This window comes from Phoca vitulina, unplaced genomic scaffold (assembly GCF_004348235.1).
Source record: "Phoca vitulina isolate PV1807 unplaced genomic scaffold, GSC_HSeal_1.0 scaffold6, whole genome shotgun sequence".
In the NCBI taxonomy this organism is placed as follows: Eukaryota; Metazoa; Chordata; class Mammalia; order Carnivora; family Phocidae; genus Phoca; species Phoca vitulina.
The window spans coordinates 3,059,079-3,085,443 of NW_022589709.1; the positions used below are offsets into that span (position 1 = coordinate 3,059,079).

Consider the following 26,365-nt stretch of genomic DNA (forward strand, 5'->3'; position numbering starts at 1 on the left):
CCCAAATTAGGGAAAACATCTGCTATAATTTGCTCCAATATACCTCTGCCCCCCTCTCTCTTTCTTCTTCTTCTGGGATCCCAATTTTTCTAATATTGTTTCGTCTTATGGTATCACTTATCTCTCAAATTCTGCCCTCGTGGTCCAGTAGTTGTTTATCTCTCTTTTTCTCAGCTTCTTGATTTTCCATCATTTGGTCTTCTATATCACTGATTCTCTTTTCTGCCTCATTTATCCTAGCAGTTAGAGCCTCCATTTTTTTTTTTTTTTTTTTTTAGATTTTATTTACTTATTTGACAGATAGATAGAGAGCAGAAGTAGGCGGAGTGGCAGGCAGAGGGAGAGGGAGAAGCAGGCTCTCCGCTGAGCAGGGAGCCGGATGCGGGGCCCGATCCCAGGACCCCAGGATCACAACCCGAGCCGAAGGCAGCCGCTTAACTGACTGAGCCACCCAGGTGCCCCTAGAGCCTCCATTTTTTATTGCACCTCATTAATAGCCTTTTTTATTTTGACTTGGTTAGATTTTAGTTCTTTTATTTCTCCAGAAAGATTTCTCTAATATCTTCCATGCTTTTTTCAAGCCTAGCTAGTATCTTTAAAATCATCATTCTGAACTCTAGTTCCAACATCTTACTAATGTCCATATTGATTAGGTCCCTGGCAGTCAGTACTGCCTCTTGTTCTTTTTGTTGAGGTGATTTTTTCCATCTTGTCATTTTGTCCAGAGGAGAATAGATGAATGAGAGAACAAAATGCTAACAGGGTAACAAAGACCCCCAAAAAATAGACACTAAACAAATCAGAAGAGACCTGAAACTGGGGGAAAAGAAAGGGAAAGAAAGAAAAAAGGAAAAAAAAAAAAGAAAAAGAAAAAGATAAAAACAAACAAAAAAAAAAAACAGAATATGATCAAATATGATCAGGCTGGTGTGTAGAGCAGTGCCACACACTAGATTTTGGGCGTATTTTGGTCTGTTAGAAGAAAGTGCCTCCCAAAATTTTAAAGAAAGAAACACTTATATATGTACAAAAGTAAGGGTAAATACAATGAAGGGATGGAATATGACTGTAAAGATGAAGATTATAAAAGATTTTATAAAAGGAATTGATAAGAAGGTTGAAAAAAGAAAGAAGAGAAATTAAAAAAAAAAAAGGGAGAGAATGTGATCAGGCAGGAGACTAGAACAAAGGCATACACTAGAGATTTAGGGTATATTTTGGTCTGTTAGAGGAAACTGTATCCCAAAATTTTAAAGAGAGAACAACATATATATATAACAAAAACAAGGTTAACTACTATGAAGGGATAGAATTTGACTCTAAAAATGAAAAATAAAAAAGATTTTTTTAAAAAAGCGATTGATAAGATGTTGGTTGAAAAAGGGAAAAAGAAAAATTTTTTAAAAAAAGAAAGAAAAAGAAAGTTAAAAAAAATTAACTTTGAAAGACTAAAGAATCATGGTAAAAAAGCCATGGATTCTATGTGCAGTATTCCCCTAGCGCTGGAGTTCTGCCGTTCTCATTGATCGGTAAACTTGGTCTTGGCTGTTCTCGCTGATCTTCTGGGGGAGGGGCCTGTTGCTGTGGTTCCCAAATGTCTTTGCCAGAGGCAGAATTGCCCCACCCTTGCCGGTCCGGGCTAAGTAATCTGCTGGGGTTTGCTCTCCGGAGCTTTTGTTCCCTGCAAGCTTTCCGTACAGCTTTGGAGGACGAGAGTGAAATGGCGGCCTCCCAGTCTCCGCCCCAGAGGAGCCGAGAACTTGGGGCCCCACTCCTCAGTGCGCCCCCAGAGAAAAACAGTCAATCACTCCTGTCTCCCCGGTCTCCGGCCACACTCCGTGCTCACCCAGCCTGTGACCGAGCATTTCTATCTCTGGCACCCGACCCCGTGTGGAGCCTCCAAACCCAGCAGATCCCTGCAGTGCGCTCCTGTGCAGCTCCTCCCAGGGGAGGAAGGTGAGTCTCCCCAGATCTGCTGCTTGTTGGGTCCCTGCTGGAGGAGCAGTGGCCCGACTGTGCCGCGGATCACGGTTTATGACAACCCCGAGCTGAGAGCCCGCGCCTCGGCTCCCTCTCTGCAGCCGGCTTCCCTGCTCCGATACCTGGGAGCTCTGCCGCACTCAGGCACCCCCAGTCTTTCTGTGACCCCGAGGGTCCTGAGACCACACTGTCCCATGAGGGTTCCACCCCCCGCTTAGCCACTGGAGTGATGTCCCTCAGCGGAGCAGACTCCTAAAACTTCTGATTTTGTGCTCCGCTGCTCTATCACTTGCCAGAAGCAGCCAACGGAGGCCCCCTCCCCCGTCATCTATCTTCCCGAATATCGCCTCGGATTCACTTCTCCGCACGTCCTACCTTCCAGAAAGTGGTCACTTTTCTGTTCAGAGAGTTGCTGCTATTCTTTTCTTCGATCTCCTGTTGAGTTCTTAGGTGTTCAGAATGGTTTGATCCCTACCTAGCTGAATTCCTGGGACCAGACGAAATTTAGGTCTCCTACTCCTCTGCCATCTTGCTCCTCCCCTGAGCATTTTATTATTTTATAAATAATTATTTCAGTATGTTTCTGTGCAAAATAAGAACATGTAACAGGGCCATTATCACACCCTAAAAATTAATAATTAATCATCAAATATGCAGTTAATGTTCAGATTTCCTAGTTATCTCAATGACTTTATACAATTGGTTTGTTGAACCTAAATCCAAACAAAACCATCACATGCTTGATATGCCTCTTAAATCTTTTAATCTACAGGTTCTTTCTCTGACTTATTTGTTGCAGACACAGGGTCACTTGTCTTCAGTGTTTTGTGTATTCTGGACTCATCCAATTGCATTTCTCTATGTCATTTGTCATGTTCCTTTATCTCCTATATTTCCTACAAGCTTGGATTTAGATCTAGAGGTTTGAGATTTGGGTCTGAGTTTTTTTTTCTTTTTGGTAAGACTTCTGCGTAGGTGGTTTTGTGTACTTCCTATTGCATCACATCAGGAAACATAACATGTCTAGTTGTCTCTCTTTCTGTGATGTTAAGATTCATCAGTACATTACAGTGTTATCAAGTGAATGTATAAACTATAAATTTTCCTGTTGGCTTTTCACATAATGATTTTAGCAGCCCCTGATGATTGTTGCCTAAATCCATTGTGTCATTGGGATTACACGATGGCTGTATTCTATCACTCCCTCTTCATGTATTAGTTGATATTCTCCTCTAAAGAAAGACTTTCCCTTATTAAATATTTGAATACTAAACTGAGATACAGTTCTTCAAGAAAGACAGGAGACATGTTTTATTCTTTCTCTTTGTTTTCTGGTTTTCAGAATAATAAATTGGTTCTCCAGCATCCTACAAAAGTGATCAATAGGTTGAGATTTTTTTTTGTTAAGCATCTTATGAACTCATGATTTTAACATTTGGCTGTTCTTCAGTTCATCGTGGTTACTGTTCTTTTTGATGCCCAAATTGTTCCATCTTTGACAAGGGGGAGCTTCTTGAATTTAGCTCCTGTGAATTGGACTTTTAAGAACCAAAACAAAGGGGGACACCTGGATGACTCAGGCGGTTGAGCATCCAGTTTTTGGTTTAGGCTCAGGTCATGATCTCGGAGTCCTGGGGTTGAGCCCTGCATCAGGCTCTGCACTCAGCGCTCAGCATGTCTGTTTGGGATTCTCTCTCTCCCTCTGCCCCTCCCCCTGCTCACACACACTCTTTCACTCTCTCAAATAAATAAATAAATAAAATCTTAAAACATAACAAAACAAAGGGATTATGTATTTTTATGAATGTTTTCTGAAAGTTATGAGAAAATATTGGGCCTCTTAAGGTTACATTTAGGTGAGGACAAAGACAAATCCCAGTGAGTGGGCTTGAGTGTATTATGAGAAAGAATAAAATTACTTATGATTGCACTTCATGAAGACCTGGCAAATGAAAGGCACCTATTACAACAGTTACTGATGACATTTTGCTTTCCCAGATGAGAACACTTTGTGAAGTCAGTAAATCTTTCAACCTGAACCAAATAGGTATAAATCTACCCTTCTCAAAGGAGTTTACAGTCGATTTTGAAATATAGTACTACATTAGTTAACACTAGATTTGGTGTTAGTGACAGAACTTCAAAATAACAGAGGCTTAGAAAATGTAGTTTTATTTCTCTTTATGTTAAAAAAGAAAAAGTTGATTCCATGCTGGCATGGAGGATCCAAGGTCATTAGGAAATACAGCTCTTTCTACCTTACCCTCTGTTGTCCTCAACGTGCACTTTTCACCTCATGATATAAAATAGCTCCTCCAGCTCCAACCATCATATCCACATTCTAGTCAGTAGGAAGGAAGAAAAAGAGAAGGAAAAGAGTATGATGACGGCCATTAAGGACATCCCCTGGAAGTTGCACTCATCACATCTGCTATGTTCTGTTGGCTAAAAAATAGTCTTGTGACTGAAAAATGTAGCTTTTATTCTGGAAGCCATATGCCCAGATAAGCTTTAGGAAGTCAGTTACTCAGAAGGAAGGGGCAGGGGGAGTAGCTGTTTAGAGAAAACAGCATTCCTTGCCTCAAGCCCATATTCAAAGAGGAAAAAAAATACTACATCTTTTAGCAGTGTATTTCCACACATGTCTTAAAACCTCAGAATGTGGGAGAGGGGATCATGTAAAGTATCCCCCTTCCCCACCCTCTTGAGTGTCTTGACTGTGCTGCAGCATCCGTTATATGAAACAAAATTAAGCTGTAGTCTGATAATTTACATTCAAAACAGAAAATTTCAGATGGTTGCTCTCCTATCCAGCAATAACGATTATTTTGTTTCATTATTTATCCCTGTCCAGTATACACTATCTCTGCTTCCACTGATATTTCTTGGTTATTTACTTCATGCCAGAAGTAAGGCTCACATATTATACTTCAACCATGTGCTATTTCTAAGGCAAGATATGTGACTAGCACCCACCATTCAGAGTTTATGGGATTCAGTCCTCAAAAGGAGGCTACAAGAAGACTAAGGATCAGAGAGAGTAAGTAGCTTACTCAAAGAGAAGTAACTTAGTAAATAACAGAAATGGGATTCCAACACAAGTTTCTTTATCTCAAAGCCCAAACATGCTTTGTTTTTTTATGCCATTCATACTTGTTTTCTGCTCTTCCACTAAGTTTTAGGATAGGAAAGTAATCATCTATTTGTAACTCCTATGGGCTTTCATTTAAACTTTAAAAAACAATAAACTTCAATATATTTCTCTTACATGTTTTATGGTCATTGTCTCTTTTAACTGTCTGACCCAGTTTGATGATTATTCATTTGATGCATTTTTTTTAACAACCTTTATATGCACCAGGCATTGTGATTGTTGCTGAATATATAACAGTGAGCAAAACCACACATAGTCCTTACCATCATGGAGCTTCTAGAATAGTGGGGAAGAGAAACACTAATGCAAAAATCACCCTCCAGATGTACAATGACAACTGTCATAATGGGTATCAAGAGAAAGGTATAAGGGATCATCTGCATATAATTGGCAAATTTGACTTAGGAAAGCCTGGAAGGCTTCCTGAGGAAGTGACATGCAGGCTAAGACTTGCAGTATAATTTAGAGTTAAAACAGGCAAAGCAGGGGAGAGAAGCTGTTTTGAGGCAAAACAAGCAGATGTTCGAAGTGGTGTAAGGGGCATGCATGGGGCTGGAGTGAGAATGGGTGAGCAAGCTGTGAAATGAGACTGGCAAGGAAACCAGAGAGCAACCCTGCAGGGCCTTGTATAGGGACACTGTCATCCCCTTTCACAGGTGAAAAACCTGAGGCTCAGAGCTCTTGAGTAATTTGCCTAGAGTCTCACAGCTAGTTAGGTGGTGGAGCCAGAATTCACACTGTGGTAGATAGAATAATGGATCCCCTAAAAATGTCGATGCCCAATCCCTGGAACCTGTGAATGTGTTAGGTTACATGGCAAAGGGGAATTAAGGTAGAAGATGGAATTAAGGTTGCAATAAACTGACCTTAATATAGGGTGATTATTTTAGATTATCTCGGCAGGCCCAGGGTAAGTAAGCTCAAGGGTCCTTAAATTTGGAAGAGGGAGACAGAAGAGTGTACGGTTGTATAAGGTGAGAGAACTTGACCAGCTGTTGTTGGCTTTGAAGATGGAAGAAGGAAATCAAGAGCCAAGGAATACAGGTGGTCCTAGAAGCTGAGAGGGCGAGGAAAGAGATTCTACCCTAGGGATCCTCCAGAAAAGATTGCAGCCCTGCTGAAACCTGAATGTTAGCCCAATGAGACCCATTTGGGACTTCTGAACTACAGAATTATAAGATAATAAACTGTGAGCCACTGAATTTATGATAATTTGTTACAGCAGCAAGAAGAAACTAACACACAAACTATACCCATTGGCTCCAGAGCCTGTGTCCCCCCACCCCCGTGTGCAACATGCCTTAACTGCCAGCCGGGCTAACCCAAGGACTGTAAAGATGAAACTCTAATGCTTCTTATCATTTTGAGTCTGTCTTCATATATCATTTCCAAACCATACGGCAAAGGGTATGTATAGATTTTACATACGTCTCTTAGTTTTGTGAATTTCGAAAGGATGTGGTTATAGCCTTTGACATCAGAGGAGAAGCTCCACATTGTTGACTGAACACTGATCGAAAGATAACACTGGAGGCAAGAGGCCTTTTAACAGCTCTCTGAAAATCAACTGCCTCCCGAGTGTGTGCCTTGTGCCCGAAGCAGTTTCCACTGGCCGTACCACGGGGTGATGCCCAAGGTGCATCACTTCCCAAGAATTGGATCATGAACAACTTTATCCTCCTGGAGGAACAGCTCATCAAGAAATCGCAACAAAAAAGAAGAACTTCTCCCTCAAACTTCAAAGTCCGTTTCTTTGTTTTAACCAAAACCAGCCTGGCGTACTTTGAGAACCGTCATGGGGTATGTGAGCGCTTTGTCTTGTCTTTTTTTAAACAGTATTTTTTTTATTTAGAGTGGGCTGAATTATGAAGATATACGTGGAATAAAGTAAAGCCAAAGGAGGCACAGACATGCTTGTTAAATAACAGTAAGAGTCATCAGAAGAGAATGTGGAAAAAAGTCCAGAGGTGGGGTGGTTGTATTAGGTGGTTTTAGTTCTAAAATCTGCAAAAGAATAAGTTAAATATACATTAGTGTTTTTTTTTTCTGCAAGTTTAAGTTTAATTTTAAAATTGTAATATTTTATGTGGCAAATGTTATGATTGGATAGAATATGAACTTCATCTGAAATATACTAGATTTTATGGGACATAGATTAATAAAATATTAGCATTTAATGGGACCTAAGGGATGGATGATCTAGCCCAGTTTCCTTAATTTATAGTGGGGAAAACTGATACTTGGAATGGTTAAGTGATAAGTTCAGTGTCAGTGTTTTTATTAATTTAATTCTATTTGTCCCAATGGTCATTACTCACTTAATATCTTGGAATAATATTCCCCGGGCATTTAATTATCTAAAATTTGCAAGGTCCAATGGTAAACCTCTTTATCCCTTGGAAAACTTAGCAGGAGACAGGGGCTGTCACAGTGTTATACAGTATAGACCAGGGGTTCTTATCCAGAAGAGTACAGCTGTTTAGCTAGGTCAGTCTTTTTATATACCTAGAGATATTCTTATATCCCACAGCATCAGTGATACTGTTACGATTGTTCCTGTTGCTCTTATTATCACTGATAATAATACTGTTATTAGACCAAACTCTACTCCTCTCTAGGTGACTGAGCCTGGGCAAATGTCTGTACCTTTTGCATCAGATTCTTTCTTTCCAACATGAAAGATCTGGAAATACTACCTACAACATTCCTTTCTTCTTTAAAAATTCCAGCACCTGTTGAGCCCTTCTCAGCAAATTTTCAAAGCATGTGTGTGACTTCTTACTATGTCATTGTATTATTTTTTTCCATCATTAGGGAGGGAAAGCAGGGGTTTTCACTGATATTTTACTGAAGGGGAAGTAGCATTAGGTGCTTGGTGGTCACTTAGAGACAAAGGCATCCGCAGTCCTTGTTGGGATCTGACTTGGTAGGTCTCGGCATGAGCTTGGAATCTTTTGAGAGCAGGCTTTAAAGTGTTCAATGAAATAGAGCCCTGAAGGAGGCCAGGCTGGGTATGAAGTCTATGGATGTTGCAGGTGAAATCAGACTGCTTCTTCTTTAGAGGTTCAGACATGCTCATCTTCAGCAGACTCGTATTGAAAACAATCAGTAATCAATCTGAAGGCATATGGAATTATTTTTGGACAGCGCCCCTTTGCTAGATACTCAGTAAGTATTTGTTGACTAAGTTAACAGAGGGTTAGCAGTCAACTTGGAGGACTTATCATACACAGCTGATAAATCACATGGCATCAGTCAATTTTCTCTCTTCCTGTGATATTAGAACTTCTTGTTTCATATTGAAAGAGCAGCCATTTCTTTTAAATATTTTTTTCAAAGCCCATTTTACAGCTCTCTTCAATTCGTTTTCCTGACATTTGTTTTCCAGGTATCATCAGCTTTAGTTAGTACTGATTATTTTTGAGCAGTGTTGCTGTTTGTGGGCTGTTTGGTTGTGAATTTAGTACAATATTATTTGCAAATAATCACACAACCAAATGGTCTTGATTCCGAATTTTGTTGGTTATAATTTGCATATAGGCAATGTTGTAAAATCACTCCCTTATTCATTTATTTTTTTAAGATTTTATTTATTTATTTGAGAGAGAGAGGAAGAGAGAGAAAGCACAAACAGGGGGAGGGGCAGAGGGAGAAGCAGGCTGTCTGCTGAGCAGGGAACCCCATGCAGGGCTCAATCCCAGGACCCTGGGATCACGACCTGAGCCGAAGGCAGACGCTTAACCAACTGAGCCATCCAGGTGCCCCTCACTTATTCATTTAAGTATTATAAAAAAAATTCTGGGGCACTTAATTCTGGGGAACCTTAAGCTGTAGTTCCTAACATTTCTATATGGGATATAGCAGATACATAGTGCACAAACATCAAATTTTTTGTGTTCTAATGCCTATGGTTTATATTCATATCCAACATTGATAAAAGAATTTCTTCAAATATAAAAATCATTGGTTAGAAATTTATCCAAGGTCACTGAGAAAGTAAGGTATGTGAGCTCTTACTATTCATACCCTATGTATGTTCCATTGTTTAGAGCCATTGATTTGCACACAAGTGTGCACTGTATATCACCTATAGGTAACAACAGCAGAACGCTTACGGGAAGAAACGTTTTTAAAAAAAATTAAAGCCTTAGTCTTATCATCTGTGAAGTGGGTGTGATAATAGTACTCATTTCATGAGAATATGGTAAAGATTAACAGATAGAATGCATTTAGACTGAACTATTTGAAGTTACTACTCAGTAGATCAAAAAAGGCCAGATATTGGGGCGCCTGGGTGGCTCAGTCGTTGAGCGTCTGCCTTCAGCTCTGGTCATGATCCCAGGGTCCTGGGATCAAGCCCCACATCGGGCTCCCTGCTCCGCAGGAAGCCTGCTTCTCCCTCTCCCACTCCCCCTGCTTGTGTTCCCTCTCTCACTGTGTCTCTCTCTGTCAAATAAATAAATCAAATCTTTAAAAAAGAAAGGCCAGATATTAGCAATTTCATAGAGTTCAACTTAATTATGAAGTACTTAGCATAAGCCCTGCCACCTAGTAAGCACCTAGTAAGCACCTAGTAAAAAGTAGCCATTATTTGTATCATCATCATGTCTCCGAAGGAGCAAGCAGCGTGGCATAACATATTCATTTTCAAATGAAGGAAAACATTAAAGTATTCTTCAAAGTCAGGCTAACATCAGGGGCCTGGATTCTTTCTATTCAGTGACTAAATGCCAAGTCTGTGGAGAGAGACATGTATGCATGATGCAATGTGGGATGCTGAGCCAACCACTGTCCCTCTTGGGGTCACAACTTCTTTTTCTCTTTTCTTACCTGTAAAATTATGTTCCTTGCAGTTTTAAAATTCTGTGGATTTATGACATCATATGAAAAATAATCCTACCTGCTCAGAAAAAAATCCTGTAATCCTGCAAATAAAGTATGTTTTTTCTAACTTTAAATATCCATATGTCTAAACGTCCATCCCGATGGAGCCTCTTATTTTAACACGGATTTGGTTCTGGTGTCTGGTAGTGCAATGTGCAAGCGTCTTCCGGGGGGCCAGGAAGCGCCCCCACCGTGCTGCAGTGGGCCAGAAAGAGGCCTGCAATTGGCAGGTCCTGGCTCACTGGTGGGCATACTTGCAGACCCCACCCTGTGCCTGCCAGTTTCTTTGCAAAGTGGTCTGTGATGCCTGGCATTCTTTAGCGGAGGACAATGAGATCAGGGCCCCATAGTGTGCTGGTAAAGGTTTAAAACTCTGTGCTGGTCGTGGCGGCGGAGAGTATCAGGGAGCCCCCATGCATAGTGTTTGCTGATTTCTCTGGTGTAAATACTCCCATCATGGCCCATTTCAAACTACCGTTGTGATATCTACTGGCTCCCAAAATTCCTCAAAATTCAACCATCAACCCCCATGGGCCACAGCAAGCCAACTCCAACACACCGCTGGGCAGCTTTATAAGCAAATGATGTCCAGAGAGGTGATTACCGGCTGGGCAACATGCCTCGTTGCTCATGAGTGAGACCAGATCCTTTCCAGGGGTCAAAGAGAAATGGAGGGCTTTGGGTCCTCCCAGTAAGCACGGGATGGAAGGGGCAGCATAGATGGGGACAAGCATCACTGACTGGTGAGGCTGGTATAGCCAGCTAGAGCTGGATTCAAATTCCGGCTCTATCACTTTCTGGATGTGGATCTCAAGCAAGGTATTTAACCTCTTTAAGCCTCTGTTTGCTATTTGTAAAGTGAGGACCCTGATCCTACCTACCTCAGGCGATGTTGAGTATTTCATGAGAGAGGCATGTGAGAAGCTTGGCCGTACTGGTCGCACCTCAGTCTTCGGAAGGACCCTCAGGAGAACCGCAAAGCTTTCCCTGCTTTAATGTCTCTGCACCTTCGGGATCAAGCTTGTGCTGCTCACAAGCGTGTGGGAGCCATTCCATGTGTGTGGGGCAGGATGAACCGTCAAGGCCACGTGCTAGTCAGTGTCTGGTCAAGGGTCTCCACTCTGCACGGGCTCTTCCTGTTAGCCTGCGGTCTGATCTAGCAGCAGAAACATCTCTTGGAATATGCATCCTTCTTAAATTAAAGATGGCAGATGGGGAGATGGTCCCCTTTCCTTGCTTTTTCTTCGCTTTTCCTTGCACGTCAGTGAAAGACATAGCTTCAGGTGTCAGGCACATCTGGGTCGAAGACCAGCTCCCCACTTATAAGCTGTGCAGCTTTGCGTAAGTTCCTTAAGGCTGTGTGACTCTATATAAAGCTATTTACATTTTTTGTAATGATTAAACATTCCGTCTTCATCTTGCTTCTTTTTAATGAGAGGGAGGTTACCATTATTCCAATAATAATAGTAACTAATATTTACTTAACACTTACTAGGTATCAGTCACTGTGCTAAATGTGGATTATTTCATCTAATCCTTACCACCACCCTATAAATTAGGAAGTACTATTACCCTAATTTACAGAGCAGGTAGCAGAGGCAAAGAAAATTTCAGTAACTTCTGTGTTGGAAGAATTTAAATAACTGCCATATATCTCTAAGGCCTACACCCCCCCCCCCCGATAAATGGTGCTTATTACCATTAGCAGTAGCGACCCATGACCCATGGGGAGTTGTGGCCTCCCCCAGGTTATTGCAGAGTGTGCAATGCCTTCTTGCTCTGAAGTCCTCAATGGAAAGGGCGGTCCTGAAAATCAGCAAGCCAGGGCATGGATCTTCTGCAGTGACACATGCCGTGAGCTCTATCATTTCCACACATAGTCCAGGACAAATCTTTGTCTTCATTGCTCAGGGAGCCCCACTATGTGCTCAAAAAGAAATGAGAGTTGTGGCAAGCATTGTCTCCTAAAGTTCCTCTAGAATCTTCTCTCCATTTTCTATGGTCACCTTCCCCATAAAAGCTGCCAGCATCTCTCACCTGGGACTGCTACCACCTCCTAATGGTCTCCTGTACCCTCTCTGCCCCAGCCCCAGAATCTATCACAGGCCATCCTCCATATCAGCTCATGTCCCTTTTTCTCCCATCTCTCTGGGATCCAACTACATTAGATTTCCTTCAACTTTAAGGCCCCCATTTTGAATGTCACTTGCTTGGAAAGCCTTCCCTGATTTCTCTGGACTAGGTCATCTACTCCTGTTATCCTCTGCCTTAGCCATACCTACCCTCTCTTCAGAGCACATCCCAGAGTTGCAATTACCCATTTATTAAAGTGATTATTGTGCTAATGTCATTCCCCCACCCTCCTTTAGATTATAATAAGCATTATGAGGTCCAGCACCCAATTTGGTAAAGATGGCATCACCAGTGTCTGTAAGAGGCCTGGCAAATACTACTCACTCATTCATTATTTGTGGAAGAAAAGGAGGGAAAGAGCAAGGACATGAGGGATAGATACCATTGGAGAGGTTAGAGTTACACAAATGAACCCCTAACAGAACAGGGCTCAATTCCAAAAGACTAGAGAACAAAGCAAGTTAAAAAGAACTTCAAAAAGAAGAGTCCTTGGTGTAGGAGTAAGTAAACAAGATTCCCTGGAGGTAGAAGTTCATGGCCCAGCCTTGAAAGAGGAAGAAGCTTCAGGAGGTTGGAATTTTAAGAGTTGGGTCAGAGAGGCACATGTAGGAACCAGCAGGTGGGCCAGCCCTCCAACCCCCTACACACACACACACTCTTTTTAGGAGAACAAAGCACTCTGGTCTCTTTTTTCTTCCTCACTGTCTTACCCTTCCTTCCCCTCTACAGCTAAACTCTTTGCCAATAATATTCTTAAAGCTACCTGAGCATTTTTGCTTGAGATTTTCATCAGTTATAGTCTCTCCATCTCATTCCTGCATGATTGAGTTGCCTTCTGGCTGGGCTTTTGCTGACACTTGAGGCTCCGTACAATTTATTATCCATCTAGAACATCTAGAATGATCTTTTAAAATGATAAATCTGGGCTTACTCCCGACTTTAAAGCCTTCCATGGCTGTTTTAGAGTATTTAACTAAATCCTCAGCTATAGCCTATAAGACTCTTCATCCAGGGGTCCCTACTTGCCTTTCCTATTTCATTTCACACCACAATCCCTTTATCCAGCAGGCTTCTACCACATCTGCCTTCTTTCTGAGCCTCGAACACTCCAAGCTCATGCTTCCTCTAGGGCCTTTGGACACAGCCAGAATTAGAGTAAGGCAAGTGAGGGGTACACTTCGGGGTGCTCACTCTCTGGGGCATGCAAGTGCATGGTCCTTGCATTTGTTATTCCTGTGGTCAGGAGCACCCCAGGCTTTTTGCAGGGCTGGTTCTTTATTGTTTCTGTCTGTTTAAATATTTTCTCGGGATCCTGTTTTGTTTTTTCTCTTTTCTAAGTACATAGATACGTCAATACATCAGCATCTGCACATATTTATTATTTATTGATGTGCTTCCCTGTTTATTTTCTCTCTGTGCATCCACTGGAGGACCTTGCTCATCACTGCATCACCAACAAACACCTAGAACAGTGCGGGGCACACAGTAAGTGGTCAGTAAATCCCCAGGGAACAAACAAAGGTCACAAAAGTCAAATTGAATTCAGAAGAACATCGGGGAGCTAAAAAATGTGGGCCATATGTAGCGAGGCCAAGGGAAGTAAGGATCCAAAGCGAAGTACTTTGCAATTCAGGCCCCTCAAGGCCAAAAATGTGTGGTTTCAATGTCCACCTTAATGGATTTTCTTTGTGAATTGACTTTGCCTTTGTGATGTGATGTTGATGTTTTAAGGAGAAAGCCAGTGGATAGAGAGTTTTTGTTTTGGAGGCAAATACTCCCACATTAAAATTAAATTTGATTCCTACTATTCAGGGACTGGTGTATCTGTCAACCAGTCTTTGCAGTAAAAATAGGCCACAGAGCAATACTGTAAATGTCTGGAATGCCGGTCTGGAAGAAAGGTTTAACTGGAAAGCCCAAGAGCTCAGTGTCTTGAGGTATGAGGTCCACGTACAATAGGACATCTTCATTAAACTCAGAAATGGACCCCGCAGAAAACCATTTTAAAGCTCTTCTCAAGTTTTCATGCGCCAAAGAGTAAATCCTCATCTCTCCATTTTCTTAACCAACTAGTAATAAATTCTTCTACTTCATGAGGTATTAGGCTGACTGAAAAAGTAAATCTTCCAGGACCTAATTTTCATTCAGAGGTCAGTCTGGGTTTGACTTCATGACACTGTGGGTCTTCACCTAAAGTGATCCAGGGACAGAAATAGAAGCTCTGAAATGGTTTTCCATGGATATAAAATTCACTTTTTATTTTATTTTATTTTATTATGTTATGTTAATCACCATACATTACATCATTAGTTTTTGATGTAGTGTTCCATGATTCATTGTTTGTGTATAACACCCAGTGCTCCATTCAATACATGCCCTCTTTAATACCCATCACCAGGCTAACCCATCCCCCCACCCCCTCCCCTCTAGAACCCTCAGTTTGTTTCTCAGAGTCCATAATCTCTCGTGGTTTGTCTCCCCCGTTGGTTCTCCCCCTTCTAAAATTCCCTTTTTAGATCCAATGTCTGCTCAGGTCCTTGAAATTTCAGTAAATTTGTCAGTATTTTAATTAAATAAGAACCTGATCCAAAGTCTTATGTTGTCATATAATTCCCACTAACGTAAAGGTATTTATAAGCAAGCTTCTCATGATATTTTCCTTTTCTGATATTTAAAAAGTCACAGAAATTATACCTGCTTATTATAGAAAATTCAAATATAGGACTTTCCCCCCCAAACTATATCTATTTGTGCCAAAGTTATTATTATTATTATTATTATTATTATTATTATTATTTTAAACCTAACACTGTATCAAGGAAACATTTCTTTTTTGGTATATAAAGATTCATTCATTTGTTCAGCAAATGTTTCTTAGCATCTACTATGTGCCAGGCTCTGGGCTAGGTGCTAGGAGTACAGTGGTAAGTGACAGAGGAAAGGTGTCTGCCCTCCCCAGCTTACATGCTAGGGGAGAAGGCAGACAACAAGGAAGTATATAAATACATGGGGCAGATATAGATGGTGGTAGGTTCTATGGAAAGACTAAGCAGTAATTGGGGCTGAGTTGGGAAGAAAGGTGGCCAGAGAAGGAATTTATATCCAGGCTGGGGCCTGAAGGATGAGAAAGATCCAGTGATATGAAGAAATGGGGAAAAGCATTTCAGGCAGAGGATACTGACAGTGTAAAGAATCTGAGTTAGGAAAGAGCTTGGCCTATGTGAGGAATAGAGACTTGAACATACAGAGTTCAAGACACGGGTTCTTGTTGACATCTTATAGACAAGCATCCCTCTTCTGGGGATACTTTGTCTGGAATCATCCTACTCCGTGCTTTGGTGGAAAGGTGCTTGGTGTACCAACACTGAAGACCTCGGGTCCAGCACTGAGCTCAGGCAGCCATTAACAGCAAAGAATGAGGACAGATTAGAATCAGTTAAATCCACTTTGATTAATCACAAGAGACAGAGCAGCAAACATTCATATCCCCACACTATTTTTTAAAAATTAATAAAATAATTATATCCAAGAGTTCTCTGTGACTCTTTTGTCTAAAGACATCAACTTACAATATCTGTGGGAATGACCTTTGCTCTTATGTAGACATAAATTTCATGTAATTATAATCATAATGCATGACAATTTTATATTCTACTTTCTTCATTTGTTCTTCTATAGATACATTTCTACATATCTATGTGGTCTCCAAAGTAATCATTTTCTCATGCATATGATTTTTGTCATGATCAAATTAGTTCACTTTGGAGATATACTTATCTATTCTATGTACCTGAATAAATTGATGAACTTATCCTCTATTCTTTGGCTTTCAGGTTGTTTCCAGGTATGGTGAGAACACTGAAAAATAGTACTGTACCTAACATAAAACTGTCTCCTTTTTAAAATCAGCTCCTTATGATCTAGTACTGCATGTGGGATAACTGTGTCGTAGGATAAGATATTTTATGTCCTCTATCATTTGCTGCTATATCATCTTACAGAAATTAAAGCAATGCATGGGGCCACCACAAGTTACCAGAACACTTAGAGAAGACTATGCTTCTAAGAAGGAATCCATGAAAACGAAAGAATCCCATTGTTGTGGTGATTTTCAAGTGCACTATTTTTTAGGCTTTGAATGCGATGGTGAGAGAGAGGGAAGATACATATTTTATACGTGGATAAGATGATTTGATTTAAAGTCAGTCTTATACATATGTAGATGAACCTACCACCTATAAAGCAGGATTTAAGGAGTGCCAAAAAGCTTCCTCCTCTGCAAAAGATCCCCATTTTTGTTGATGAGAAAGGAGAGGCTTAGAGAAGCTAACTATGTTTTCCTAGGCCACACATCTGGGACAAATAATAAAAGTTGGATTAAATGTTCTTCAATGGGTATTTTCAAATCTAAGCTTGTTTGTGTTTGAGAAGTCGTGTAATAGAAACCATGGTGGCTGAGAAGAGAGAGTTGGGGCAAAGATTTCATTGGTGAGTTTCCAACTCTGTGTAATGGAGGTCCTAAGTGGGGACCCCCAGGCTTACCTGAATGACAGCACAACACTATCACCAACGACATAACCAGCATCACCGCAAGGAGAGGACTGAACACATTCCTACAACTGTCCTCATGTAATCTTCACAGTTCCCTGAAGAAGATAAAAGTAATATTCTGTCTTAGAGAGGGAGCACTGAGACATGGAGAAGTTAAGAAATTCACGCAAGGTCACAGTAGTGGTAATAAGTGTAAAAGCAGCATCTCACCTTGGGCTACAATAATTCCCTATACTTCGATCCCACTAACATGTGTTTTTCTGATATGACTTTGGTTGCCCAAGTAGAATCTCCTTCCGTGAGAATTCTCTGCAGACCGACACAAGACTCTTGGCCATTCTGTTTCTCGCTGCGACTTTGTGAATTCGCCAGTCTCCTGTGACTTTGCAGAGAGTGCTTCTGTCGACCTGGCCTCTATGGGCTGACCAAAATGCGCTCATGAACTTGTAAACCTGAGGCTCTGCTCCTGGGGTGACCTCTGCCAAGGAAAGACGCTGTATAAGCCTCAACACTGTTTAGTTTACCAGACTAGATAATCATAATAACGGCTACCCCTCATTGAGCACTTTCTTAGAATAACATTCTGGGAATGCATACCCAGAGGGGTATACAGGAAAGACCACCAAATAGGGGTACAAGCCAGGACCAGGGGCCCAGAAAGTGAGACTGAAGGCTCTAACACCAAATGCATCCCCTCTTCACAGTCCGGGCTATGGCCAATTTCAGGTACAGCGATCCACAAGGTGCACACTAGATGGTACATGGACAAATCTGGTTTTGATGTAGTTTTAATTTAATAGTTATATGTTTATTACAATTCACTTTAGGAAAGAGTATTTTTAAATGTATGGTGGTGCTTTAAAACTTTCTTTTAGAATAAATTTGTTGAAGTGAAAAATCAATCCATTTAAATAATAGCATTAAGTATATGGTACCAGTTGGTGGAACCACATAACGGTGGAAATTTTGTGGGTGGGTTGCAAACTGAAGGCTGGAAACACTGAATCCATGGAATAAAAACATGAATCACCTTTCATGATTCTTTGCTTTTAAATAACAGACACTTAGTCTGCTCAGAGAGTGAAGTGTAATAATCCCACTGGACATTTAGAGACACAGAGGTGCATCCATAGAGACCAAGGCACTTGGAAAGGTGAGCATGGAAGAGACAGGCAAAAGAGATCTTCTCGGCCCCCCTGCTCTCCCTAGAAAGCTGTGACTCAGGGGCAAGGGAGCCTCCTGCCCCAAATGTCTGACCCCCAAATTTCTCTGAATTCAAGAGAAAGCTGGTATAATTTTTGAAAAGTCCATTATAAATCTCAATGACATTAGGTTACTGCTGTCCACATTGCTTTCTTCTGTGTTGTAAATTGATACTAGTTCACAAAACAGAACTGTCAGTGGAATGAACTCTTGCCCCCCTTGCCTCTATGCCCATTGGATCTCAGGTCTCTGTATGAATAGCCACTTTTATTAGGCCATCTTCTGCAAAATACAGACTAATTCTTTAAAAAATTCTTGAATAGATAATACATTCACATAAATGTTTTAAACACAGTCACAGAATGTTAGTCAAGGGCCGACTCCCACCCTTGTCCTAAGCTACAGCGCTTCATGGCCTGAAAGCAATCAGTATAATCAATTTCTTATCAGTTCTCCCAATGATACTTTATGCACATATATGTAAATACAGATAAATGTTCTTCTTTTCCTCCTTTTTATACAATGATGGCATACTCTACACACACTTCTTAGCCTTTCTTTTGGTTTGTTAGCAATCTTCTTAAAGATCAAACCATACCTATATACAAAGAGCTTCTTCATTCTTTTTTGTGGTGGCATAATATTTCATTGAATGGATAAAAAGTTATCTTAATGTTGGACATGTAGTCTGTTTTCCAATTTGTTTTCATTACAAATGATGAGGAATGAATAACCTCATCTGTATGTTACTTTCTATATCAATATGTCCATAATGGGTGATTTTGCCCATCATTGGCAATGTCTGGAAAAATTTTTAGTTGTCATAATTGGGGAGGGGAGTGCTGACATTTTTGGGCAGATCCCAGGGTGCTGCTAAGCATCCTGCAAGGCACAGGACAAACTCACAACAAAGAATTATCCAGCCTAAAATGTTAATAGTGCCACGGTTGAGAAGACTTGGTCTATAGAAGACCTTTCTAAAAGTGGAATTGCTGTGTCAAAGGATATTTGCATCTGTTATTTTATTGAACATGACCAAATTATTCTCCAAGAAGTTGTGCCAGTGAACATTCCCCAGGGCCACATGTGAGAGGCTTGCTTTGTCAAAACCTTACCAACACCATTACCATATGTTTTGATCTTTGCAAGTCTGACAGGTTTAAAAAATGGTATCTCAGTATAACTTATTTGCATTTCTGTTTTTGTAGTAAGTTTGAGCATTTTTTCATATATTTAAGAACACTTTCTATTCCTTTTGCCTGTTTTTCTATAATCTTGTTAGCATTTTCCTTAGTAATTTGTAGGAGCTCTTTATTAGTTCAATCCTTTGTGCAGACTAGTTTTGACCTACGTTTTCATTGTTGAGAGATTTGTATCCACCTGCTAATCATTCTGGAAATCTTATTCAAACCATTTCTATTAAAAGTTTTGTCATAGGGTTCATACTCATCACTTTCTGCTGCACACTTAGCCTTACCTGCTGTTCCTTCAATCAACCAATTAACAAATATTGATTGAGCATCTCCTTTGTGCTAGGGTTATTTTCTGAAACACAGTGAAGTTATTAATTTATATGCTTTGGCTACTGACTCTTCAGTGTTTGAAAGGTATGTGGAAAAACATACTCTTTCAAACTCATTAAAAATCCACAGGGCCTATTCTGGAAAGAAGGGAGGTTTTGAAAGAGCATTCACAGAGCAGAGACAAAATGTGCAGGGCACCTGGAGGATCTACTTCACCCTGGCATATAGCACTCGCTTCTTGCTCTTAGTTTCTACATAACTCCTTTTCTCTCTGCTTCCTTTGGAAAGCAAATCTAAACAAACATGCTTTTTTAAGGCTAGGATCACTAATATCTTTAACTAACATGAACGAGGCCTGGAAATTATTCTTGAATTATTGCTTCACTTCTAAGATAAATATACCCACATAAAAGTACAGAGTTGCCTTTTTAGAATCTACGGAGAAAATGGCTATCACTCAAGAAGAAGATGAGAGGACCTGTCATGAACTTGAACTGCCATGGATATAGAAAAGCAGGTGACAGGTGCTGCCTAGCTGCCACTTACTGTTAATGGGGTCGGGAGGTCACAAGGGCAAAAAGCTACATTTTGCACAGCCAGCATTCGACGTGTACCCCTCAGCCCTCTCCCATAGTCATCTGCCAAGGTTATTGTACAGTGTTTTGTTTTTAAATTTATAATTGCCTTAAAATATTATTTTCATTTTTCTGTTTAGTAAATTTACATGCTCACTGCAAAAGCTTCAAATATTACAGAAATATATAATTTACATGCAAAAGTCTGCCATAGTGCCACCCACAAGAGAGAGCTGGTATTAGCAGTGTTCCTTTTGTATTATTTCTTTGAGTTTTGCATATACTGTTATATGTTTTATTATTTCTTTCCCCAAAAATGAGATGATGCTCCATCTATGGCTCTAAACCTGCTTTTTTCAGTTAATGTATATATTTTTGTTCCTCTGGATAAATTGCTTTCTCTTTGTTAATGGCTACAGAGTAGTCACAGGATAGATGAACCATAAGTAATTTAACCATTTGCCTATTGGTGAATATTTAAGTTTCTCTAGGTTTTTAGTGAAATAAATAATGCTGTTGTGAAATCCTTTTCCCTACATCTTTATGTATTTTGAACAAATGTTTCTATAGGATAAATCCTATAAGGGAAATTTTTCTTTCTTTCTCTCTCTCTTTCTTTCTTTCTCTCTTTCTCTCTTTCTTACTATTAAGAGTATTACTGTTTTTAAATACAATAAAAATATATATTCATGGTAAAATAGTGAAACAGTATAGAAGGATATGAGGTTAAAAGCAAAGCTCTCTTTCTACTTCCTACTCCCAAACACCAGAACCATTGCTACAAGAGTCTGCTCTTAATAGCGTCTTGTGAGAAATACATTCATAATTTTAAGAAAGGATCCCAAATTTCCCACTGGAAACTATACGAGAATATAGTCCATTATCTTTTTTTCCTTTTCTTGCTTTTTCTTCTTTTTTTGAGTAAAATTCTCACTTTTTCCTCTTGGGTAGTCAGGGTGCTACTACTGACAAGATGGCAGACTTTAAGGGAAGCTAGAGTATTTTCCCCACAGCACAACTAGCCTCATCAAAAACCACATTGTGAAAAGCTGAGGTGAGGAAAGCCATTTGACTCTGGTTTAGCTATGACTAAAAGGGCTTGTAGAAAAGAAGAAAGAAAAGAAGGCAGGTGCGGGATAGATCATAGTTCCCTGACTTTAAGTCAGCCCAGGAGCCTCAAAATCTGCCCCCTTAGCTCCAGATTCTCCCAGAACTGCAAAGTTTCGTGGATATGGGTTAGGGGAAGAGAGGAGCCAGCAACAGCTAATCCCAAATTGCCCTGGTGTTTTAGAAAATGCTACTTTTTCCATTGAGACAGTAATGATCACATCTTTATTGGGTATCAGGCAATGTGCTGGGTGCCTTTCCGTAGCTCAGGTCACAGTGACCCTGCACGGTGGCTGTCAGCAAGCCATGACTCCTCAAGAACTAAAAGAATGAAGAAGAACGAAGAGAACTAAGCCCAAAGAACTGAGACGACTTGCCCTGTGCTACTTGTCACCCCAGAGACTCAAACCATGATTTTTTCAAGTCCTGAATCTCTGCTTTTCTCACCTGCAGCATGAGGTCCCCTTTGGCATCAAAGACTTCTGTTGAGTTGGGAGACTGGGAGTGAATTCATGGGCTACCTTGAGCATGTTTTGCAGAGAAGATGCAACTAGAATCCAGGAAGACCCCTAAAACCCATTTTAGAACTGGCTTTCTGCTGTGTGTGTTGGAAAGGGGACAACCCCCCAAATCAGTCACTTAAGTTTCATTTCACAGGACATCAGTTTTAATTTCAATTGTGTCATTGTGTGATTTCAGATTTGTACAATGTAGTACAAGCCAGAAAAGGCATTGAGCAAAATATTTGAAATGCCTTGGTTAGAATCATCACCAGAAAGATTTTCTAATCATAAAGAAACTCTGATAAAGGCAGTGTGATCTGGAAGAGTCTAAAATGCATCACTCCCTTTTGAAAAATACACTCACAGCTAATGCCTGAAATTCCATTATTGAAGCTCTTTCTTGGCTTCAGTCTCTAATATCTGTCCTAATCCAAACTCCTCTGAAGCAAGCCAAGCTTTACTCTTTCAGTAAGTTAAACCCTTGGTGAATGAGTATTTGGGGAAGGTTTTGACAGGCGAGTGGGAGGAAAAGCAGAAAGCAAAAGCCCTCTGAGAGCAAATGTAACACAGTCGGGAAGACCAGGAAATAGGCCCCTTTCGTGGTTTTGGCTTGATTTTACAAATAATTACAAATTAAACAAATGACTCCGGAATGTCAAAATCACCAGTATTGCCAGTTAAAAATTAACATTGCCCCTCCCAAATGGTGGTTCCTGGTTACATATTTGCCCAAAAGAAAATCACCCCCCAAAATGTGGACACATAAAGACAAGTGAACAAGGTCTTATTTTATGTACAGTATTTGGAGAAGGAAAGGAAGTAACACTTGAGTGATTGGTTTAGCATTTGAATGAGTTTGTGAGTAGGTTTATGTGGTTTTTTTTAAAGTCCTCTAAATTAGCCCAATGATTCAGGGACTATGATCATTCTCACTTAAAAAAAACAAGGCAACTGAGAAGTTGAGACACTTGCCTCAGGTTGCACAACTGGTCAGGCGGATGTAGGTCTACCGGACCTGAAAGTTCCAATCCTCTCCCACTCTGCCTCTCCAAAGCTAAAAGGTGAAATTTGGCTGTTTTTCAGGAGGGTGGAGATATCTTCTTTCTTAGGTATCAAATACCTAGCTTCTCAATGATACATCTGTTGGACTAGCCAAGCAGCAAAAGAGCCAATGTTAATAGGAGTGAAGTGGACTTATCATTCTGAGGAAGCAGAGAATGTGCTCCCCCTTTCAAATTCAGCATAAGCATTGCACGACCAAAGAGGGCACAGACAAATGCCTGCCAGACCACAGCTCAGAGTATAGAGCATGCAATTGATTGTTCAGCTGGAGTCTGGGGAATGAAAATCTCCTGTGGAAAGTCGGGGCAAGTGCAAGAGCCATGAAACATAGTTGTTAAGCGCTCAGGCTCTGGAGTCATAGACTTGAGCTTGTAGCCTTCCAGTCCACTTATTAAGAGACTTGGCCTTTCTGAATGTCAAGGTCCTTACTTGCAATATGGGGCGATGATACTTTGCAAGATCGTAGGTCAAATGGGTGCTGGCCTGTTGAGTGCCTGAAGTATAAGATGTGCTCAAAAATGTGAATCGTCCTTTATTTTGGTTTTGTTCCCTGCCTCTCTCTTTGAAACTCACAGTCCAAAATTCTATTTTGTATAATATATTAACATAAAAAGAAAGGGGATATAAAAGCTGCGTGCACAAGCTTGCCTTTATGCAAATATGTAGACACTAGCATCTTGTTGGGTTGTGTTTGACACATATCAGGTGTCCAGGTGGAAGCTTTGGAATATGAAGACAGTGTAGCTTTGAACATGGCCAAGAAAAGAGACAAAGGCCAAGTGAGGTCTTGTGACTTTCACCCCGAGTGATGCAGATGGAATGAGAAGTAAGAATGAGAGCAGGTTTTACTTGGTGTCTCTTTTCCTGATGGCTCTTGTGTGGTTTCCTTGGAAAGTTTACCCTGGCATTTTTCAGAAATAGCACAGTTGTTTGGGATGATTACAGGCAATCACCGTTTCTCAGAGATGGAACTGTGTTTAGCTCACTGACAGGCTACTCCCCAGTCCCCAGCTGGGGGGATGCACAGCTGGACTCTTGTTTACCACATATCAGATCTTGTGAACTTTGAAGACAACCCACCTCAGGGAACTCATTTAGGAAAAAGAGTGTGTTTTGATGGTGGAACATGAAATCCCTTCCAACAGAAGAACAAACCCAATAGCCAGCTCACCTGACAGGCTGTTAACACAGTGTCTCTTAAAATCCATGTTTGAAGTCAATGAATATTAAGAGATTAAGAGAGATAATCTGAGGTTACAGGAGAAGCCCTCCTTGGATATCTTGAAGCCACACCGTCCAATAATGGAGCCATAGCGATGTGTGGCTGCTGAGCACTTGAAATGTGGTGGGTCCAAACTGAGATGTCTTCTACAATACACGATTTCAAGGACTTAGTACAAAAAATAATGTATCTCATTAATTTTTTATGTTGATTACATGTTGAAATAATACTTCAGATATAATAGGGTAAACAAATATAGTCTTAAAATTAATTTTATTGTTTCTTTTTCATTCCTTGTAGTGTGACTACTAGAAATCTTTAAGTTACATATATGGTTCCCATTCTGCTATTCTTGGACAGCATGGCTTTAAAACATCACACAGAATCTTTATCCCTACTCAAACTCTCGTTAATACTTACCTCCATTTTGTACCCTGATTATGATGATCCTAGGCTATTAACAACAAATGCATATCCAGAACTTTGCTACCTTAGGGCTTTGCTCTTGCTGTGAACTCAGTGTAGGGTGCTTACCCACCCCCACACCCCCAGACATCATCTCTGGTGCCTTTTTCTTTTTTTTTTTTTTTTTTTTTTTAAAGATTTTATTTATTTATTTGACAGAGAGAGAGACAGCGAGAGAGGGAACACAAGCAGGGGGAGTGGGAAAGGGAGAAGCAGGCTTCCTGCCGAGCCGGGAGCCCGATGTGGGACTCGATCCCAGGACTCCAGGATCATGACCTGAGCCGAAGGCAGTCGCTTAACCAACTGAGCCACCCAGGCGCCCCTCTGGTGCCTTTTTCAACTCCCTGATCTTTTCTCATAGGCCCTCTCCCCAGACAGGCCTGCCCTATCCACAAGTTGGTCACATCAACCTGCTCTATTCTCTTTATGGCACTTGTTTATATTGTCTGCCCTCTCAACAAGACTGTGAACTCCATGAGAAGATCTACCATGTTCATCTCTCTATTTCTTGCTCTCAGAACAGCACTTAGCTTATAGCTGGTCCCCAGTAAATAGTTCCTGAAGAATTAAATGCATTAGCCTTAAATCTGACTGAGATTGTTTAAACTGTGTTTCAGTGTGGTGCCCTTCATTCATATCATTCTGACTGAGCACCTGTTGTAAGCCTGTCACTATGCCTTAGGAATATGGTGATAGATGTCCTGGCCTCACTCTCAGGGAGAACAGGACTTAGTGGCTTCCAAGGATAAACATGTCTTGCAAACAGAGTTGTCCTATTACTGCCATGAGCCTTTTGTTGCATTTTACTATGTGTACTACTAAGGAAATAATGCAACGGAGGTAAAAAAACAAGATAACCTCAAAGCTCAGACTCCCTGTTTACCCACAGTGGCAGAAGGTTGCTGAAAAGGCAGCTCCCTTGTGCTCTTCTGTTTTTAAAAAACAGATTAACCATCCTAAAGAACTATGATTATGGGCAGAACCAAGCCATGTATTTCTAGCTGTGGAAGACTCTAAATGAGAAGATATTTTGAGCTCAAAGGATACATGTTTTCAGAGGTTTTTAAGGGAAAACTGACCTTTTAATACATCCTTAGATTACAAAAGCAAGCTGTAGACCACTGTGTGGAGCAGATGATTGTTTTTGTTTGTATATATCCTATAAGTGTGTGTGGGAAGGACAAATGCATTCCAAATGGTTAACCTTGGCTATCTCAAGGTTGTGGAGAAGGGTGGAATGAATGATATGACACTATAAATGTTTTCTTAACATACTTCCATATTATTTTATTTGTTACAATGAACATGGATAATTTCTGTACTTTCAAAAATGAATAAAGTAGTTTTTAGAAAGAAAATTTAAAAAGAAACACCACAAGGCATCCCTGTATTTGATAGGGATACTTTTCACATCTTGACTTTTTTCATCTCAGTTCTGGCCCAAGCAAAGGCCAGCAACTAGGCTGGGTTTCAAAAAGATAGGAAGTACAAACTGAGCTCACTTCTGGAGAATTTTATCATATCATGGCTCTCTTACCATAGTTAGGACTTCATTCACCTCTTTGACTGGGAGAGTACTCTTTATTGAGAGCACCTGTTATAAGCCAAGTAATTTGTTTACATATGCCCATTTTATTCTCTAAATAATCTTTCAAAGGTAGGCATTAAATATATCCTCACTTAGTGGATATAAAAATTAAAGTTCAGGGAGATGAGATGAGTTGCCCAAGGTCACAGAGCTAGTTAGAGGTTGAGCCAACTTTGCAGAGAAGAACTACAAAAACAACTAGAAAACAAGTAATAAGATGGCAATAAGTACACATCTATCAGTAATTACTTAAATGTAAATGGTCTAAATGTGCCAATCAAAAGACATAGGGGGACAAAATGGATAAAAAAAAAAAAGCAAGACTCATCTATATGCTGCCTGCAAGAGACTCACTGCAGACCCAAAGATGTATACAGACTGAAAGTGAAGGGAGGAGAAAAGGTATTCTATGCAA

General features: G+C 40.4%; 1 protein-coding gene across 1 annotated transcript in view; it reads left to right on the plus strand.

The window, feature by feature from the left end:
* Positions 1-6,704: 6,704 nt before the first annotated feature.
* Positions 6,705-26,365, plus strand: part of ITK (IL2 inducible T cell kinase) — a 61,063-nt gene continuing 41,402 nt past the window's right edge. The window contains exon 1 of the mRNA XM_032403459.1: positions 6,705-6,934. Within this exon, the coding sequence (XP_032259350.1) occupies positions 6,797-6,934 (138 nt within the window). The 5' untranslated portion in view covers positions 6,705-6,796. The remainder of the gene's footprint in view (positions 6,935-26,365) is intronic.